We start from the raw sequence: 21,471 nt of genomic DNA on the forward strand, positions 1-21,471 counted from the left end.
GTCCTCACTCACAGCCCCCCCACTATCCTCACAGTCCCCTCCACTGTCCTCACTCACAGCCCCTTACACTTTTTGCTGTAGTCCTCCCTACCCCCTCACAAATGTCTAAAAAATCAAATTATAGACCTACATACAAACATTTTAAAAACAAGCTTAGAGCTTATTAACTGCCACATAAAAAGAAATAAAATACTATGTTCACAAGTTGAGAGGGGTCAGCATCCCCTTTGAAGCAATCAGCAAAGATCACAGATGGCAGTAGTTGACCTGAGCTTAGAAAAGCAATTTTAACAAAGAATCCAGCAGTGGTGGTGCACGCCTTTAATCCCAGCACTTGGGAGGCAGAGGCAGGCGGATTTCTGAGTTCAGGGCCAGCCTGGTCTCCAGAGTGAGTTCCAGGACAGCCAGGGCTACACAGAGAAACCCTGTCTCGAAAAACAAAACAAAACAAAACAACAAAAAGAAGTAATTAGCGTGAGGGAGACAAAAAAGACAGTTTCCAAAGAGTTAAAGATGAATTCTGGAACTCGGACATATTAGTTAATATCTCTCTGAGTAACTTCATACATTGTTACTTGGGAGTATTTAGCTTCACCTCAATACAGTTTGCATAAAATCATTTCTCCTTCTAAGTTTCCATTTCTATTAATTATGCTACCATTCTCCCAGGTTACTTGGGCTCAAAACCCTGCTGTTACTTTAAATATTACTATTTGGTTTTATTATTTCTCATGTTTATAGTTCACTCCTCCTCATTCCCACATCCTGCCCAGTTACCCCTGAAGAGGCTCCTGGACATCCATTCATCTGTCCTGACAAGATAGCAACAGAAGCACAACAGTAGGTACACAGTGCTAAACTCCCATGCAAATCTCAGCCTTAAACTGGACCAATCTTTGAAACTACAAGAGACCAAAAGAAATCCAACGAGTGAGTGAATGGGCTCCTCCCGTTCCTGAGGAAGACAGGGAGATATGGATGAGTGCAAACTTACTTTCCCAAATATTTAGATAATACTTAACCAAGGCCCCCACATCCAAGTTTGTTTTGTTTACTTCAGGGATTCACTGGAGTTAGGTTGTCCTAACATTATATGACCTGGGCTAACCCTGACCTTTCATTCCTTCTGCCTCAGCCTCCCTAACATTAGAATGTATAGATTACATTGTAACATTACAAGTATATAGCCCGTGCCCTGCTCTAGGCATTTTTTTTATATGGGCAGAAAACAAAGTTTTATCTCTATGGATAGCTGGGCTCGCCTCACTAACGATATCTCTGGGATAAAGCGCTGAGGGCAAATAGTGATGGGGCTGGAGCAGTGGCTCAGTGGTTAAGAACACTGGATGCTCTCCCAGAGGACCCAGGTTTGATTCCTGGCACCCACGTGGCAGCTCACAACCACCTGTGACTTCAGTCCCAGGGGATCCAATGCCTTTCTCCCATGGGCACTGCATACACAGCCAAACATTCAGCCTAACGTTAATACACATAAAATAAAAAGAAGATCTAAAAAGAAAAAAGGAAAGAAAATGGTGAGCTGTAGGCTCAGTACCTTGCTCTAAAGTTTTCTAAAACAATCAAGCTAAGTAAGTGGTAAAATATATGTGAAGCCCTGGGTTCACCACCACACACAGACACACACACGCACACAGACACACACAGACAGACACACACAGACAGACCGACACACACACACAGACACACACACACACACACACACAGACACACGCACACAGACACACACAGACAGACACATACACACACACACAGAGACAGACACATACACACAGACACACAGACACACAGACACACAGACACACACACACACACACACACACACAGACTAAAACTAAAAAGATCCATCATGGCAGAACCTCAGCCACAGACGAGTGGAGCACAACAGTTCTGATGAGTGGACCCTTGATTTGGCACAAACTCTCCAGACACTCATCATGTTCTCCAGCCACTTCCTGTGAGTTCAAACATTTCCACCTGGAGACCAGGGAAGCTGACCTCTCAGGAATCCCTCCAACCTTACCAGGCTCTGGAAGTTCAGAAATCTTAGAAGACTAACAAGGCCTCTGCCTAAGGTCATAAAAGCAGACAGCAACTGCCAGGAAAAGGACTTGTGTGGAGTAGCCTGTGGTCTGGGACTCAGCTTTCAGGTGTCCCCACTCATACGCAGATGGGCTTTCTGGTGCAGCAGCTGCCCTTTAGTCACCCACGCTTCTGTAAGTCACGCCAATAAACTCACTGGTTGACCAAGCTGGACATGGATGGAATCATTTCTTCGGTTTGTCCTTAGCACCTTATCTGGAGTGAAAAGCTATTTACTCACAGCTCCTCAGGAAAGGTCCACCACATGCTAGTTTAGTTTGCTATGTTAGCAAGAAGATCAAGTCAAGCTCACTCTGCCACTGCTAGTAAATATTAGATACAATGTTAAATTCAATGGCCCCAGTTCTAAAACTCACTACTAGAAGGGAGTAAAGAATAAAGGGGAAGAGGAGGGGTAAAGTATCTCACTGAGTAAAGTACATGTCACTGAGCCAGATAACCTGAATTTGATCCCCAGAAGTCACACGATGGAAGATCTCCCAAAAATTGGTCCTTTGATCTCCATACTTGTACCCTGTAGGCATTCATCAACACAGATACAGGACCCATCCATGAATAATGAAACGTAAAGAAATAAATTTAAAATCTAGCATAAAGCTTGGCCCTATGGTGTGGCCATGCCTGTCTATAATCCCAGCACTCAGGAAGTCTGGGGCAGAAGCACAAAGAGCCAAGCCAGCATCGTTAAGATCAAAGTCCAGGGCAAACTGGCTTGCAGGTAAGACACAATGATGCACAAAACCATGGAATGTGTATCTGCACCAACTACAGCTAGGGTGCACGTTAACAGTGTCAGCTGGAGTAAGCAGAGGTTAGATACGCTCCCTCCACACACTCTCCAAAGCAGCCATGCAATAACAACAGTACTTAGCACAGTGGAGGATAGATAGCATGTCTGCAAATACGTCTTCAGAGCTTCAGATACAACTGCTCCTACCTTAACTGTTTCAAGCCGTTTGTCCACAATCATCACCCCGTCACAACACTTTTTTTTAACTTCCTTTTTGCCTTCTGGTTCCAGGTCACCTATTTGCATATTTGCTGATGTACTCATTCATGATTTAGATACCTAACAGTTTTGGAATTTTTAATTTATAGTAAACAGTTTAGCCGGATAGTAGTGGTGTACGGGTAGTAGTTGTATACGCCTTTAATCCCAGCACTTGGGAAGCAGAGGTAGGGGGTTTCTGAGTTCGAGGTCAGCCTGGTCTACAGAGTGAGTTCCAGGACAGCCAGGGCTACAGAGAGAAACCCTGCCTCGAAAAAACCAAAAACCAAAACCAAAATAGTTTATATTAGAACATTCATAATTACTGACACATCACTTGGTATCCTAGGATGCTAACTGTAGTTTTCCTGTTGTACAACTGGTGTTTGCCAGTAGTTAAACTGGTAGGCTGTGCACTGAATTATTTCTGAAATAACATACTGAAAGCCTCAGCCCAGACCAAAATTCAAGGTCTCTAAGAGAACAACCTGGGCTTGTCAGCTGACTTCAATGTCCAGCAGCCCAGAGAACAACTAAATTAAGGGGTATGCACATATTTATTGAAAAGAAGTCAAGAAACTTATTAGTGGGCTGGGTTGGTGGCTCCAGGTAAGAGAATCTGCTCCTCAAGCATCCGGGCCTGAACTCGATACCCAGAACACACAGGAAAGAGCAAGGCAGAGCTGCAGGTGCCTTTGACCCCAATGTGGTGGGGTTGGAGACAGGAGGAAACTGGAGCTTGCTGGCTGTCAGTCTAACCAAAATGGCAGGTTCCAGGTTCAGTGAGCTGTCTCTGGCTCAAGGGAATAGCAATGGGGCAGAGCACTGGCTCTCCTCCTCTGTCCATGTGTAAGCACGCACACACATTGATGTACACATACACAAACACAAGGCAGATTAGCAAAACAGCGTACTGCAATGTCACTATATGCAAGGAACTAAGAATATCTTTATTGTACTTGCATAGAATATTTCTAGAAGGATACAAAAGAAATAGATAGAATAATACTAGCCCCTGAGAAAAGAAACTATAAACATGAAGACTTGCATGTCTAGCTTATAGAATTGTTTGATTTTTTACCACGTGCATCTAAAAATTAATAACCTTGAGCCTGATACCTTCGATTCAATCCCTGGAACACATATACAGGTAGAAAGAGAGAACCAACTCTATAAAGTTGTCCTTTGACTTCCACACACATGCTGGGGAACATACATACACACATATAAACAAAGGTATTTTGAAGATATTAATAATCTGTGACTCAGTATGTAAGCAAGGTGTACAACACCACTTGACTATCATTTGACCCAACTCTGCAAAAAGAAGACAATAATAATCTTAAGCAAAAATAAATCTTAAAAAACAAACAAATACATATCAGGAACATATGCAGTGAGCAACACACACAAAGACAGACAGACAGACAGACGGACAGATGGACAGATGGAGAGCATTCTGTTGTAAGAGGCATATACCAACGTTTCCAGGTCCTCCACAGAATCCTGAACACTTAGAACAACTGGCTACCAAGAGTCCATCTTTGCACACTGGTGCCAGTTGTTCCTGCCATCTCCTTGTGCCCTAGCAACTAACTTATTCAGTGTACCGTTCTAAAGCAAACAGCCGCTACCTGATATGCTCAGGGAAAAGGTTTACCTATACTTTATGCCACACTCACTCTGGGCCACCAGTAATGATACTGCCTGTTAACCCTGTTCCAAATTAACTTTTCAACTGGAAAATCCTACATGGAAAGCACTGATGGTTCCATCCATTTTCTAAAGCCCCTGATTTCACTCAATATGCACATGAAATGCCTGTTTGCATGTTCTAGCATACCTATAACAATTTCATTACTAGGTAAGCTATATCTTAAATGAGAGACCTGATTTGTCTTCCCACAAATGAATTCAAATGACGTGTGTATATACTACATTTTTGTTGTTGTTACTCACACACAGGAATGCCAGTTTCATACATACTATTTAAGCTAAATACATTTTCAGTAGGTCATGTGTGACATAGGTGGGAATCTCTGACTGTGTCTGATATATTATTCAGACAAGGTTTCTGGTTCTGGTTTGGCGGTAGGAGTTATCAACCCATCCTTTTGAATACTTTCTCTATCGTTTTTGTAGCCAGGGAAATAAATACTAGTATTAGTGAAAAAAAAGAGCAACATTTCTTTGAGTTGCCTATAACAAGAGTGCTCTTTCTTTTTTGTTTTAAAGGTTTATTTATTTATTTTATGTATATGAGTACACTGTAGCTGTACAGACGGTTGTGAGCCATCATGTGGTTGCTGGGAATTGAACTCAGGACCTCTGTTTGCTCTGGCCATTGCTCGCTGCTGCCCCGGCCCCGCTCCCTCCGGCCCAAAGATTTATTTATTATTATACGTAAGTACACTGTAGCTGTCTTCAGACACACCAGAAGAGGGTGTCAGATCTCATTACGGGTGGTTGTGAGCCACCATGTAGTTGCTGGGATCTGAACTCAGGACCTTCGGAAGAGCAGTCAGCGTTCTTAACCGCTGAGCCATCTCTCCAGCCCAACTTAAAATTTTTATTTGTGCATACCTGTGTGTGCGTGTGCATGTGCACTTGCATGTGCAAATGTGAGGGTCAGAAAATAACTTTCGAGGGTTGGCACCTAAGGTGTTAAAGAAAGACTAAAGTGTCTAGACTAGTAATTTGTTGCTTTTTCTTCACACACCCTAAATCAACACTGTTCCATCTCTTAAAGGATGTGCTGGTTAACATCTAACCTGCCTCCAACTTGTGAAAAAGTAACAGTTGCCATAACAACAAGCAAGTAAGTTCAGGGGAAATCATGTGGAGCTCCCGGCAGGTGTGCAGGCTCCCCCTGGGCTCTGGGCAGATGAGTTTCTACATACCCCAGACACTATGATACGTAGTAACTAGGTTTCATTTTCTATTAGGGATCAGTAGGTTAAAAAAGCAGCAATGACCATTAATTTAAAGATCTATCTATGAAATACAAACAAGCTCTTATTTATGACTTTAAAAAATCCAGGGCTGGAGAGATAGCTCAGTACTTTAGAGCACTCACAGCTCTTGCAGAGGACCTGGGTTCGGTTCTACCAACCCACATGATGACTCACAATATTCAGTAATTCCAATTCATTGGACACCCTCTCTGGACTCCGTGGGCACCAGGCATGTGCACAGTATACATACATACACACACACACATACATACATACATACATACATACACATATACAGGCAAAAAACCTGTAAGTAAATAACAGAATAAAATAGTACTTAAACTTTTTTTTTATTTTAAAGATTTATTTATTTTACTTGTATGAGTACACTGTAGCTGTAAGATGGCCATGAGCTATCATGTGTCTGCTGGGAATTGAACTCAGGATAGCCCCGCTCACTCTGGCCTCAACTCGCTCTGGCGTAATTCACTGTAGCTGTCTTCAGACACACCAGAAGAGGACATCAGATCTCATTATGGGTGGTTGTAAGCCACCACGTGGTTGCTGGGATCAGAACTCAGTACCTTCAGAAGAGCAGTCAGTGCTCTTACCTGCTGAGCCATCTCACCAGCCCTTAAACTTTTTTTTTTAATTCTAGGTAAGGTGATGAAAAATTATTTTCAAAGCTATATATACATATAACCGTGTGTGTGTGTGTGTGTGTGTGTGTGTGTGTGTGTGTGTGTATGCTAGGTATAAATTCAGAGCTGAATCTATAAATTAAGCAAATCAAATCATGGGTACAATGTGAAGGCATACATCTATAATCCCAGCCTGCAAGGGAGGCTGAAACAGGAGGATTGGGAGTTTAAAGCATAGGGCCAGTAAGAAAGTAAAGGTCCATGCCACCAAACCTGACATCCCCAGGACCTGCATGGTGGACCTGCATACTCAGGTTTCTGATGGGGTTGAAGACTACATAGTCAGCCTTACTATAAGCTTAAGTTATTTAGGATTTAAGAAGATGTTCTAGGTCAAAAAAGATGTTTTTAGGATGGTAATATAAGATAGAAAGTGATTTAAGAACTCTGAACTATGCACCAAGATAGGATAGATAATAGAATACTTTCCCCTGAGTTGCCACATATGAACAAACTGGACTGTTTGAATGTAGCTCTTACCTACTAATTTTGATGTGTTCCTATTGCATGTTGTTTATTATTGTAAAAGAAAGACTCTTCTTAGACAAAAAAGGGGAATTTTTGAAGTTTGGCCTTTTGTTAAATATTGTAATGCTAAATACTGGCCTCCAAGGCCTGGCTGTCCCTGGGAATGAGAGAATCTGCACATACACAAGTGATGCTATGTAACCTTGCCCCCCAATTTACCCCTCATTGGTGAATAAAGATGCCTACAGCCTACAGGTAGTCAGAAGAGAGACAGGTGGAGTTTGGGGTTCCCAGGCTCGGGGTCTGGAGAGGGACCATGAGAAAAAGGAAGATGCCATGGGATAAGGGATCGTAAGAACCAGCCATTTGGGCTGGCCAGTTGGAGTTAAGGGCAGCCATGTGTAATACGTCAAGTCATAACTCAGGGTTATTTATAAAGCGGTAGGGTAGATCTCTGCCCAGCTCTAGTGCTGATTAAGGCTTATTATAAATATAGAAACTGTGTGTTTTTTCTCTAGGAACTGAAAGATCAAAGGTGGGGTAGAAAGCCCCAATTGAAATTAAATACCTAGGAGGCTGGAGAGATGGCTCAATGGTTAAGAGCACTGACTGCTCTTCCAGAGGACCTAAATTCAACTCCCAGCAACCACATGGTGGCTCACAACCATCTGCAATGGGATCCAGTGTCCTCTTCTGGTGTATCTGAAGACAGCATCTGTACTCTCACTCATAAAATAAATTTTTTTAAAAAAAGAGAGATTAAGTATCTACAACATCACACACGTATGCAGACACACCAGCCGTGGAACACATGTGGAGTTCAATGCACAATCTGCAGGAGTCAGTTCTCTCCTTGTACCACGTAGGTCTCAGAGATTGGACTCAGGTTCCGGATGACAGGCACCATTACCCACTAAACCATCTTCCTGGCTCTTACTACTAAACTCTTATGTACCAGAAGAGCACTCTACTACAGAACATGAATGCACAACCTTACGGTGTTCTTACTGGCTGCACTTTCAGTACATTGCTATATTGCATTCTTTCGGTACACACAGAAAGCACTGTTTCAAACCTCTGCAGTATGACGTATGAGAAGGCACACTGTCCTCCTCAGAAGTCCATACAATGGCAGCTGGGCAGATACTGCTGAACAAAGTGGGATGCCAGCCCATCTCCCTCCATCCTCATCCCACCCTCCCATTCAAGCAGGGCTACAAAAGTGCCTTGTGTGGCCATGGTGAGTCATGCATGTTCCATTTACAGATGGGGTGGGGTGCAGGGAAATCACTAGTACATGCCCAGTGAGCTGGAAAAGCCCATCCTGTTTTTCCTCTTTTATATAATAATCATTTTTACAAACCTGAGATAAAGGATGCTTGGGAGAGAGGAACTCACCAACTTACTTTCATAGCCAAGAAGAACATGACCTCACAGCCCAAGCCCAAAGGTCCACATTATCCCTGTAAATCATCTGTCCCTTTGTGCACACACGAGAAAAACAGTAGCTAGAGAAGTAACACATATTTCCATGCCTACCTCCTAGTCACCCACCAGTAGCTCGGGCTCACAGCCAAAGCAGTTAGAGAAAGCAAGGAGGCAAGAAAGATCCTTTTTCTTTTTTTAAACAACTTCCTTTGCCAAGAAACAAAGTGGCTTCCTTAAGTTGATCTTTAGACGCAAACCACGGAAGCACGGCCTAAACTAACAACAGTAAAAAACAAGAACAACCACCACAAACTCCAGTGTCCTCATTGGAGCTCTACGGTTTGCACATGCCCAGGTCCAAATTTCAACAAACTTCATCAAACAGTAATGTGTAACATGGCAAACTCCCATTTCAGAACTGATTTACAGCTGCTGTGCATGGTACAGCTCAGGGCAGGAAGTTACGGCTTGAAGCCTGCCTGGGTCACACATCACATTCCAGTCCAGCCCAGGTTACACAGTGGCACCCTGACTCAAAGAAAAACAATAACAAAAACATAATTATACGGTTTTGCTTTATAAACATCTAACCTAGCCCAGTGTGATAGCCATACCTATAATCCCTGTCTGTGCTCAAGAGCCTCGGGCAGGAAGACACTGGGTCCAAGGTTGGGCTGCATAGATCCTGTCTCAAAAAAATACAAACAACAAAAAGGGGAAAAAATGTCTAATCCCATAAGTTCTGGAAAAAACATAAAAAATTCTGTTACCCTTCTCTAAAGACATCTCTAGTAAAGCTGTAAACCCACATTCTGCAATCAAACGATGCTTCTGGACCGGAGAGATGGCTCAGCGGTTAAGAGCAGTGACTACCCTTCCAGAGGTCCCGAGTTCAAATCCCAGCAAACACATGGTGGCTCACAACCATGAGATCTGATGTCCTCTTCTGGTGTGTCTGAAGACAGCTACAGTGTACTTATATATAGTAAATAAATAAAATCTTTAAATAGGTCCTCCTAAGACTTGTGCTAAATTTTGGTTTCATTTAATATATTAAAATTCACAACAAGCATGTCATTTTAGTAACAGGAACTTTCAGTTATCTTAACAAAGAGGTAGAACATTAATTTCTTAGGTAGGGTCTGGTGTACCCCAGGATAGCCTCTAATTTACTTTGTAGGCAAGAATGATCTTAATCTTCAGATCCTCCGGCCTCCATTATGTGGCCACCACACTCTGTTATACGATGCTGGACTTTGAACCCAGAGTTTCCTGCATGCTGGGTAAGTACTACCAACCAGGCTGCATCTCCAGCTCAACTAAAATTTCATTCTTGTTTGTTTGGTTGGTTGGTTGGTTGGTTTGGTTTTTCAAGAGACGGGGCTTGTCTGTGTAGCCCTGGCTGTCCTGGAACTTACTCTGTAGACCAGGCTGGCCTCAGAAATCCACTTGCCTCTGCCTCCCAAGTGCTGGGATTAAAGGATGCGCCAGCACTGCCAGGCTTAAAACTTCATTCTTGATAACAAAAATTTTGAGGTAAGAGAAGGTGACCATGAAGAAAGAACAGAGATAAGAAAGAGGCAATAGGGTACTGTTGTAAGAGCACACTGCATACATGTATGAGAATGCCAGAATAAAACCCACTATTTCATATAACTAACATAAACCAGTGAAAATAGTTAAACGTGATTAAAAGCCACTGCAATACGTAACATGTCAGACCCCTGTGCTACGGAAGAGTACAGTGTCATCTCATTGATGGGCTGTAGCTTCAGAATGCCTTGTCCCTGGTGTATCAAATTCAAAGCTAAACTCTATAAAAGAACGGGTGTCATCTGTCCCATTAAATAAGTGTTTTGGATGGGGAAAAGGCTTGCAAATAACTCAGAAAAAAAGGACTGCATTTCTGAAAGTATTTCTGAATGTGCGGCAGTCACATGTGTGCAGGTCTGAAATGCTGCCTGCTATTTGTCTTTAATGCTTCTCTGAAATCACAGAGCCTGTGTTCCACCACTGACTGCACCAAGGCTAAAAATTAGCAATGTGGAAAGAGAGAGAGAGAGAGAGAGAGAGAATCCACTACTGACTGTACCAAGGCTAAAAATCAGCAATGTGGAAAGAGAGAGAGAGAGAGAGAGAACATTTACTTCAATTGTCTCAAGTCTGCACTTTTGAACTAAGATGACTCGCTCCTATTTAAAATAATTTTGAATTGCATTTTATTCTGGAAGTTTCTTTTTTTTTAAACACACTGCATTACCTCTTCACCTAAATGAATTCTTTTACATAGATGGTATTGTTTTACACATGATTTAACACTGGACAAGCAGAGAAGTCCACAGCCTTACTGTTGGGCTTCCTGTCAACATGTTGCATGAGGCAAGACTAATTAGCTTTCCCATTTTGTCTTTCAAGATACATCCTTGTTTATTTTGTTGTGACAAGGTCTCACTTAGCCCAGGTTAGCCTCTGACTCCCTATACAAAGCTGGATCTAGCCTTCAATTTCTGGTCCTGCCCCATCAGCCTCCCAAAAGCTAGGACGTAGGCATGCACCAGTGTGTGTGGATCGTCTACGGGCACTAGATAGCACAATTTCCCTATTCACCTCTGCTAACATCACTAATGTAAGCTCTCAGTATGTGACATGTCAGAACAGGGAGCTAAGTCAAGAGAAGGCCAGCAGATGCAAATTTGGCAGGAAAGGACATCTCAACAGTCTTGTCTTATGGAAATTAAAACTGTGAATTATGGGACAAGGGAAATGCTTTGGTGGGTAAAAGTGCTTGCCACGGAAACACAAGAACAAGACTTTGAATCCGTATAAGTCATATAAAAGCCAGCCACATAGCACAAAAGTCTGTAATCCCAACAGCAGAACCAAGAGAATCGCTGGAAGCCTGTAGGTCAACTAGTGGAAAATGCAGCAGAAAAAAAACAAAACAAAACAAAAAACAAAAAAAGACCCTATCTAAAGCCTAATGAAAAGCCAGGACCAGTATCAAAGGCAGAAGGTAATATTGTCCAAATCACACCTACTATAAGAACAGTGAATGAGCTTTTAACTCTGACCTGAGTATAAAATTGTATCTACTGTCAGTTTTCAGCATATACATATATATATATGTGTGTGTGTGTGTGTGTATGTGCACATATATGTGTATATATATATATACTCGTCATTATCTCTAGAGTGTGTTTATTTACTCAGTATATAACCTGTTGTCCTCCCCCAACCCTCAACTCTAGGGCACACAGCATGGGTGTCCTAGCGGGCTTTGTACAGGTGGAAGGCCAAGCCGTAAACTGGCAGTAGCAGCTCTTTGGCAATAAGTGGATTTAATTATATTTATCCCAGCCCTGTAACAGATTATTTGAATTGTTCTAACAGAACAAATGGGGATTACCATTAACTAGGCCATTTGGCCTTAGGTATTCAGGACTGGAGGATAGAAGGGAGCTCCCTCTTGGTGCCATTTTACTCAGGTAACTACCAGGCAGCTGCAGTGCTTTCATCTATTCTCCACATCCCATGTGATGTTCACTTCAGCTAAACAAGCTAGGCTAAAAGAAAACATTTAGCTGCCCATCTTTTCCACCACCTTTTAAGTGGAAACTGGTCTAATAATTTACTAGAGGTACTTAAAAACACAAAACAAAACAAAACAAGAAGCTAGGTGGTGGCACACGCCTTTAATCCCACCACTCAGAAGGCTGAGGCAGGTGGATCTCGTTTGAGGCCAGTCTGGACTACAGAGTGAGTTTCAGGACAACCAAGGGCTACACAGAGAAACCTTGTCTCAAAAACTAAAAACAAGAACCAAGCATGATAGTGCATGCCTACAACTGAAACACCTTCGAGTGTGGGGCAGGAGAATCAGCAGTTCCAGACCACCTGGGCTACTTGAGACCCTGCCTCAAAAATCCAAAAGAATAAAAACCTGAAAACTCCTAGCATGTGCAGAGCTCTAGATTTAGTCTGAAGTCCAACAAAACATTAAAATAATAATAGCAATAATAATAATAATAATAATAATAATAATAATAATAATAAAGCTATGCAGAGTGGCACACAATGGTAATGTCAGCATTTGGGAGGTGGAGACACAAGGAGTTTTGGCTACATGAGACTTTGTCTCAAAAACAATCTTAAAATAGTGTCTTAGGGGGCTGGAGAGATGGCTCAGCAGTTAAGAGCACTGACTGCTCTTGCAGAAGTCCTGAGTTCAAATCCCAGCAACCACATGGTGGCTCACAATCATCTGTTCTGGGATCCAATGCCCTCTTCTGGTGTGTTTGAATGTCTGGAGACAGCCACAGTGTACTCATATAGACAAAAATTAAATAAATCTTTAAAAAATAATAATGTTTTAACTATCATATATGAGATCCTGGGTTTGGCTCCCAGCAAAGGGAGAAAAAAGATAATATAGATAATATTTCAAATGTAAGTGAGACACAGAAGGCCCTGGATATACCCTGACCATTACAAAGTTCTCTGTAGGGGCTAAGAGATGGCTGAGTGGCTAAGAGCACTTACTATCACTTACAAAGGACACAAGTTTGGTTCCTAGCATGCACATGATGGTTCATGGTAACTCCAGCTCCATGGGATCTCCCATGCATCAGATGCACATACATACACTCAGGCACACATACCTATAAAAAAAAATATTTTTAAGCTCTATGTAGGCATGTTGACCTTAAGCCCAGATATTCTGGTTCTGAACTGTATTCATTTTTAGCCTGAGAGTTATTCAATTTGATACTTATCAATTAACTACAAGTGACTGTAAATTCAGTCTCTTTTGATTCCTTTCTATTTCTACCAAGGCATACTAAAAAAAACAAGGGTTGGGATCATAAACAAAATGTGTAAGATGTACTCTTGACTATGACAATGCCCTATAGGTGATGGCTGTCAGATAAGCTCTAGAAACAGTGTGGGACTGAAGCCACTCGCTTTGGACAACAGACCACCTCTGACACACAACAGGGACGAAGCTAACAAAAAAACAAAACACTACAGGATGATGAGGAGAGGAGTGGAAAGCCTGGCTAAGAAGAGAGGTCAAACAAGTGCCCAGCATGCTGGTGATCTATAACCCCAGCATCTGATCACATGAGGACTGAGGGAAAGCTGGACTCCTAGATCAGCCCCAGGGTTACATAAGACTCTGTCTCAAAAAGGGAAGAGAGGCAATCTCAACATTCTTCAGGAACATCTATCTCAAAAAGCTTACTGAAAAAACAAAACAAAACATCGGAGGTGAGCAAATGACAAGAGATAGCTCCTCAGGGCTCTCACAGTGGCTCGGCAGGCAAGAGTACTTGTTGCCTGATCACCTGAGTTAGCATCCCAGGCCCCACATGGTAGGAGTGAACAGAGTTCTGAAAGTTGTCCCCGATCTCCACCTGCAAGCTATGGAACGTGAGTATGTGCACCCACACAGGCACACAAATAAATATATAATACAATAAAAAAAATTTAAAGATTACATTTTCTTCTCCCTTATACACCAATGAGAAGAACATGGTACTAATATTGTGCTCGCAAAGTTGGAATCAATTTTCCTAATATGGCCAAGCCCTAAATATAGTCACATTTTTTTTGTTGTTGTTGCTGTTGCTCAAAATACACTTAATTTAACCTTATCCATGGAAAGAGTGCTGGTGGACAAGTAGGCAGGGAACTCAAGGAACAATGACAAGTACCACATCATCTCCACAGGCGTTCAAATGGCTGTAAGGTCCTTGGTAAGGGCGGGCATAGTGAAGAGACCTTTGTCATTCAAGCCTTTCTCTCTCTCTCCAAACCTGGAATCTTGATGTAGTCTGGGATCTCAAGAAGAATTTACATGTCCTGACTCCAAAGTAATTCTACAAAATTCAGAGACGTCAGACAGGGTCACTGGTAGGCAGACAAATAAAAGGCACAGAATCAGCTTCAGTCTGCCTAACGAAAGGACACCATGATAGATGCAGTCGTCCCAATTTACATTCCGAACTCAACACACACACAGATGCTGTTCTGTTTAACGTTCATCCTCTCCCAACACAGGTATGGCAGCACGTGCTTATTGTAATCTTACAACTGAGAGGCAGTAACAGGATGATCAGGAGATCGATCGAGGCCAGCCTGGGCTACGTAAGACTGTTGGGAAATACAAGATAAAAGAAAATCTCGTATAACTATTGGAAGGGTTTGCATGTGTTCTGAATAAATTCTTATGCAATACAGAAGATGAGATTTAATCAAAATTCATTTCAAACATGATGCTTCGTGTTTGTGTTCCCAGAACTTGGGAAGCAAAGGCGGGAAGATTGACAAGTGTTTGAAGACAGCCTGGACTAGTAAGACCCTTGTATTTTACAAAAAAAAAACAAAAAAAAAACAAAAAAAAAAACAAAAATCAAAGTTTTACTTTTAAAAGGTTTATTGTACAGACTCTATACTTCTTTAACAATAAACTGCTTTTTCAGATATTCTGAACATAAAGTGCCCCAAGAAAGTCAGAGGGTGTGAGGTGTTTTGTTTTGTTTTGTTTAATGATGAAAACTTAAATGGTAAATAAAATGTCTTCTCAACTAGTAGTGCTGACAGTACGGGACTCAAGAAAGCATCTTTGGAAACTTACCACTCAAAGGCAGAATAAATACTGGCCTGCAAGTCAATTACTTAGATCAAATGCAATTGATCCACAGCCGCTTAAGAGCTGTGGATCTTGAGCATGCTTAACACATGCTAATTCCAAAGGTATGCGTTCCGAAGATGAACTATTAAATATCTGCCTCTGCTTTATTAAATTAGAACCTGAGACGGTTCATGAAAGCGTTTCCCTCCCTTTCCACTCATCATGCGGCATCAGCCTTCTAACTGATGAGGAAATTACACACTTTTATTCATCCGCTGGCAAGCTTGTCATACACTGCAAGAAAGAAGCTGCTTTTTTTTTCGTGGCTTCACCCTTTCCAACTTCAAAATACTGTCACATATTCAGTGGGTTGGAGCTGCCTGCAAAATGACTGCTTACAGGCTCTGGAGCAGGGGAGACAGATGCAGGTGATCTCCCTCCAGAGACCCTGGAAGGTACACACCAATGGTCCCAGACGTGCTAGATACGGGAGCATATGGAGGGAAGAGGGCAGAGGATGGCGCAGGGCTCCCACCTGGGGAGACCTGGAGAGCAAGGAAGGAGGATGGCGCTAGGGTCCCACCCAGAAGGAGCAGTAGAGAAGGGACAGGGCGGTTCGTGGCTCTGAGACCCTGAAAGAAGTAGAAAGAGGAGTCCCACCTGGAAGAACCCGGGGAGGAAGGGAAGAGGATGCTGCTGGCTGGGTCTCACCCGGAAAGAGGGGACAGAGAGGCGTGGGGTCCCACCCGGGAGGACCTGGACAGAGGAGACTGAGAGACAGGGGTCTTTCCCCAGGAAGATCTGGGAAGAAGGGACGGGGAAGAGCGGGGTCCCGCCCAGGAGGAGGGGACAGGGCGGCGCGGGGGTCCGGGGTCCGTGTAGCCCGCCTGCGGCCTCCCTCCGGCTCGCACGCGCTCACCTGAAGGCCGGCTCCTCCTTGGGCGGCCGGGCCTGGGCAGACGTTGCGCCGCCGCCCCTTTTGTTGAAGAGCTTCTGGAGCAGGGTCGGGGCCATGGCGTGCACGCGGCGGCCCGGGGCGGCCACGCTCCGGGACCCGACGGCTCAGCGCGCAGCCCACGGCGGCCGCGGCGGGGCCATGGCGACGGGGGCGCGGCCGCCCGGAGGGGCGCGAGCGCGGGATCGCTGCAGCGGACGGAAGGTGCGGCGCCGCGGCCGCCGGCCGGTCATATGACGGAGCCGGCCCGCCCGGCTGACAGCTCGCTCCTGCGGGAGGAGGAGCGCAGAGAGGGCAGCACGAGGGAGAGGGAGGAGCACGGGGATGAAGAGGAGGGCGAGCACGAGGGAGGGGAGGAGCACGAGGACAGCAGGGAGGGGTGCACGAGAGAGGGGGAGGAGCGCCAGTGGGCAGCACGAGGGGATGGGAGGAGCAAGAGGGACTGGGAGGAGCACAGGAGACGGAGAAGGGAACGTGTTGGGAGGAGTGATGGGGAGGAATACGAGGGAGTGGGAGAGAAGAGTGTAGGGAGGGGTGATGGAGGAGGAGCGCCAGGGGAAGGGAGGGTGGAGCGAGGAGAGGCTTGTAGGGAGGAGGGCGTTAGACCGCAGCGGGGCGGGGGGAGGAGGAGCGCGGGAGAGAGGGAGGAGCATGGCGGCCTATCGTTTCTATTGGCCAGCTTTACCCGCCCTTGCGCCGACGTCACTCGGGGCACGCCCGGAGTTACCTCTAGCCCGGGCGCTTACTGGGGCTGGCCTGTAAGCCAGAGTTGGGCGGGGTGCACGAGTCTTTGCACACTTGACCTACTGAGCTCGAGAGCACCACTATGGAGGGTTTTGTTCTTTGGGAAGAAAAGCCCTTGAACTTGGTCCTCATTTTATCGGGTCCAGGACTCCCTAGCCGAAAGCGTGTGCTAAAGGAGCTACTTGGTGCCTGAGGTTGCTTGGCTGGCGATTCCAGCCCCTGCTGCTTATGAGGTCTCAGCAAGCTGCTGCCAGAACCAGAGTAAATCTACAGGGTCAATTTTGAATTTACAGTTTATTCAGGTCACCGTTTTGTTTTGTTTTGTTTTTAGTGTCTTGGGTCCCACTGGTATGTAGGTCACACAAAAAAGCTGTAGGTGTGCTAAGCGTGTGTGTGTGTGTGTGTGTGTGTGTGTGTGTGTGTGTGTATTAAGCCCACATATAAACACAAATGATTGCTTCCTAGATCGTGTTCACATAGTCAGGGCACATAAGAACAGATTCTTTGATTTAGGGAAGAAGAGTGTGTGCATAGACTCATTTCACAGGCTTTCATGCTTCGGACCCCCCTGAGAATTTAATGTGCTGTGGTGCAAGACTCTAAAGAACCTGCGGTTATGAAGAGTCTGACCACATTCAAAACAGTTTATTAATCTCTTTAGCGGCCCAGAGCTCTAACGTGATTCAGATGGTAGGTAGTAGAGCTAGAGTTACTTTTGGGTTCAACTCTGTCTCCAGCAAATTTGAGGACGGTGAACAAATGACCCACCAAGATTTCTTAGACTTGATCAAAGGAAAGTTAAGGATGGAGAAACATGCTCAGTGGTTAGAAACATAAGCTGCTCTTGCACAGAACTGGAGATCTCTTCCCAGCAAGTGGATCAGAAAGCTCACAACCAGGTAGAGCTCCAGTGCGGAGGATCTGCCTCCCTCTTTTGGCACCCTAGGGCACTGTAATCACATGGACAAAGTTACACAACACACACAGAGTTAAAAAATTAAACAAATAAAAAAGAGGACATTTAGACGTTTAAAAGCAAACATATTTCACAAATATAAGTAATCAAAAGACAAGGTGGGACATAGCTCTGAGCTGCTCAAGGCCCCGATCCAGCGGTTGCTTCCTGGTTTCTTAGTCCCGGTCTCTAGCACTGCCACATGGCTCTGTATGTCAAGAGGAACAGGAGTACTGTGAATGCTTGGAGATGACAGGATAACAATGAAATGGAGAAGGAGACTTGTGAGGGTTGTCTCCCACAACCCGATCGATCTATCAGTCCATGTGACTTGGTGCCTGCCATATATTTTAGTTTTAGTTTGATTTCTGTTATATTATCATGGACACTGCTTGTGACCTGCTGAAACCTGGTACTCCTGCTTCCTGAAGAGGCTAGAGGAAAAGTAGTTAGGAGAGGTTTCTTCCCTCCTAATTGAGATATAATTATTAATATTTAATATCTGGATATAATGTTACAACTATCTTGATAGAATCTTGTAGATGAAACCAGGACAAGATATGGCGAAGACAGAGCCTTTAAGAGAATTTCATTTTTGGGGGAGTGGGGGGTTTTGAGACAGGGTTTTCTCTGTGTAGCCCTGGCTGTCCTGGAACTCACTCTGTAGACCAGGCTGGCCTCAAACTTAGAAATCCACCTGCCTCTGCCTCCCAAATGCTGGGATTAAAGGTGTGCACCACCACTGCCTGGCCAAGAATTTCATTTTTAAAAAATTTTTCTCTATTGCTTATTATATCATGAAGAATTTTGTATTTTTAATTCCTAGCCTGCCAGAGAAAATACTCAACACCAATGGTCCCGTTCCAGTTTTTTGTTGTTGTTGTTGCTGTTGTGAATTTAACCTAGGGCAAACTACTCTGTTCTCATGTAATTCGTGTAAGACATATATACGTGTGTGTGTGTGTGTGTGTGTGTGTGTGTGTGTGTATGTATGTATGTATAAAACAGGCATGTGCTACTCACTTGGTTTACCCAGTGCTGGACTTTGTGTATGTTAGACAAGATGAGCTGCATGCCTAACCCAGTCTATTTTTTTTCTAGTATTTCAGAATGTTTCTTTCGCAGGGCGGTGGTGGCGATTGCCTTTAATCCTAGCACTTGGGAGGAAGAGGCAGGCGGATTTCTGAGTTCGAGGCCAGCCTAGTCTACAAAGTGAGTTCCAGGACAGCCAGGGCTACATAGAGAAACCCTGTCTCGAAAAACCCAAAAACAAACAAACAAAACAAAAAACAAAAACAACAACAACAAAAACCAGAATGTTTCTTTCATCAGGTTTTCCTCTCTTTGCCACTGTGAAAAGACAATGAAAAGTTCTTAGTTCCCATCAGTGATTATTAAAGCTCTAAAATAATGATAGATAATTTTTTCCAGATTACTTTCATATTCTTTTAAGGAACATCACAGTCTAAGGTCATTCGATAAAGGAAAGAAGACTGTTTGTTTCATTATTGAATCAACCTTGTAGGAGATTCCAAATTCTATATCCTTAGTGGGATATGATGATTCATATATCACAGCATCGGAGGGGCCACAAGTTCAAGGCTAGCCTGGGCTATGCAGTGAATTACAGAGTGACACACTGTCTCCAAAACAAAAACCACCAATCAGCATTAAAATTTCTTAATTTTACCTTTTTGTAGTAGGAGTAGTAGTAGTAGTAGTAGTAGTATAGTTAGAAATAATTGTTGAGAGATGTTATAATACCTCCTGGGGACAGGAATGGTGGAACTTGCCTATACTCCTAGCACTAAGAAAGGAAATAATGACAGGAAGATCTGGATAAGACCAGCATCATCAGCTACATGTGGCATTCAAGGCCAATCTAGGCTACATAAGATCTATCTCAAAATAAAGAAATTAATGCCCTCCAAAAAACCCAACAAGCTGGGTAGTGGTGGTGCATACCTTTAATCCCAGCACTTGGGAGGCAGAGGCAGGCAGATTTCTGAGTTGGAGGCCAGCCTGGTCTACAAAGTGAGTTCCAGGATAGCCAAGGCTATACAGAGAAACCCTGTCAAAAAAAAAAAAGACAAAAAGATGCAGATATTTACACCCAACCAATGGACAGAAACTGCTGGCCCCTGTGGTTGAATTAGAGAAAAGCTGGAAGAAGCTGAGGAAGAGGGTGACCCTGTAGGAAGGCCAGCAGTCTCAACTAACCTATTCTCCCCAGATCTCTCAGACACTGGACCACCAACCAGGCAGCATACACCAGCTGGTATGAGGCCTCCAACACACATACAGCAGAGGACTGCCTGGTCTGGACTCAGTCAGAGAAGATGGACCTAACCCTTAAGAGACTGGAGGCCCCAGGGAGTGGGGAGGTCTTGTGGGGTGGGGGATGGGGTGGGTAGGGACATCCTCGTGGAGACTGGGGGGCTGGGGTGGGGAGGATGTATGGGATGTGGAACAGTCAGAGGGTGGATCAGGAGGGGGATAAAATCCGGATTGTAAAAAAATATTAAAATTAAAAAAGAAAGAAATTAATGAAATCGTTGCCCCTGTAAACAGAATTGCAGCTAAGAAATAAGCTCTCAAGTGACAGAAGAGCTAATCCATGCAAATAGATCCTGTGTATTTGAAATAGAACTCCATTTACCTGACACTCACAGTGGAGACCACTCACTCAATGCTAACATCAGAAAATTTTCATAATCAACATGATAATTGAACATTTCCTCCTTTTAGAAACCTACCTACATTTTGGTACAGTGCTGGTTTGAAGGAGAAAGAGAGATTCATGTGGTCCAGACTGGATTGCACATGGTTATGCAACTGAGGGCAACTTTGATCTCTCCATGCCCCTGCTTCTACAGTGTATACCACCATGCCTGGCCCAGAACCTAAAAGCCTGGGCTCAATCCTGAACTCACGTTAAAGGTAGGAAGAGAGAAGAAATTCCACAAAGTTCCTCCCCAGCCAGCCCCTCCCCCATCCCCCCACACTCACTCACACAGTCAGCACAAATACATTTTCTGTTTTTTGTTTTTTGTTTTTGTTTTTCGAGACAGGGTTTCTCTGTATAGCCCTGGCTGTCCTGGAGCTCACTCTGTAGACCAGGCTGGCCTCGAACTCAGAAATCCACCTGCCTCTGCCTCCCAAGTGCTGGGATTAAAGGTGTGTGCCACCACTGCCAGGCTGGAGCTAGGATGTTGACAAGCCAGCTCAGTGATCCTCCTGCCTGTCCCCACGACAATGCTATTCATAACCAGATTTTTGCGTGGGTGCTGGGGATTTGAACTCTGCTCCTCTGCTCTTTATGCTTAAGCAGTACTCTTATCCAGTGAGCCTCTTCACCTTAGTTTTTGAGACAGGATCTCTCACTGTGCCTGTAGTTCGGCAACTCTGCCATACTGGGTGGCCAGTGAGCCTCAATGATCCCCCTGTTTCTACTTCTGTAGCACTTGGATTATACATCTGTAGATCCATGCCCAGTTTTTGATTAGGTGCTTCGAACCCAAAC

General features: G+C 44.0%; 1 protein-coding gene across 2 annotated transcripts in view; it reads right to left on the reverse strand.

The window, feature by feature from the left end:
* The window catches only part of Fnip2 (folliculin interacting protein 2), a 113,511-nt gene extending 96,939 nt beyond the window's left edge, over positions 1-16,572 (reverse strand). For both annotated transcript variants that reach the window (XM_031374131.1, XM_031374129.1), the window contains exon 1: positions 16,214-16,572. In XM_031374131.1, the coding sequence (XP_031229991.1) occupies positions 16,214-16,308 (95 nt within the window). In that variant the 5' untranslated portion in view covers positions 16,309-16,572. The remainder of the gene's footprint in view (positions 1-16,213) is intronic.
* Positions 16,573-21,471: the final 4,899 nt, after the last annotated feature.

This window comes from Mastomys coucha, unplaced genomic scaffold (assembly GCF_008632895.1).
Source record: "Mastomys coucha isolate ucsf_1 unplaced genomic scaffold, UCSF_Mcou_1 pScaffold16, whole genome shotgun sequence".
Classification (NCBI taxonomy): Eukaryota; Metazoa; Chordata; class Mammalia; order Rodentia; family Muridae; genus Mastomys; species Mastomys coucha.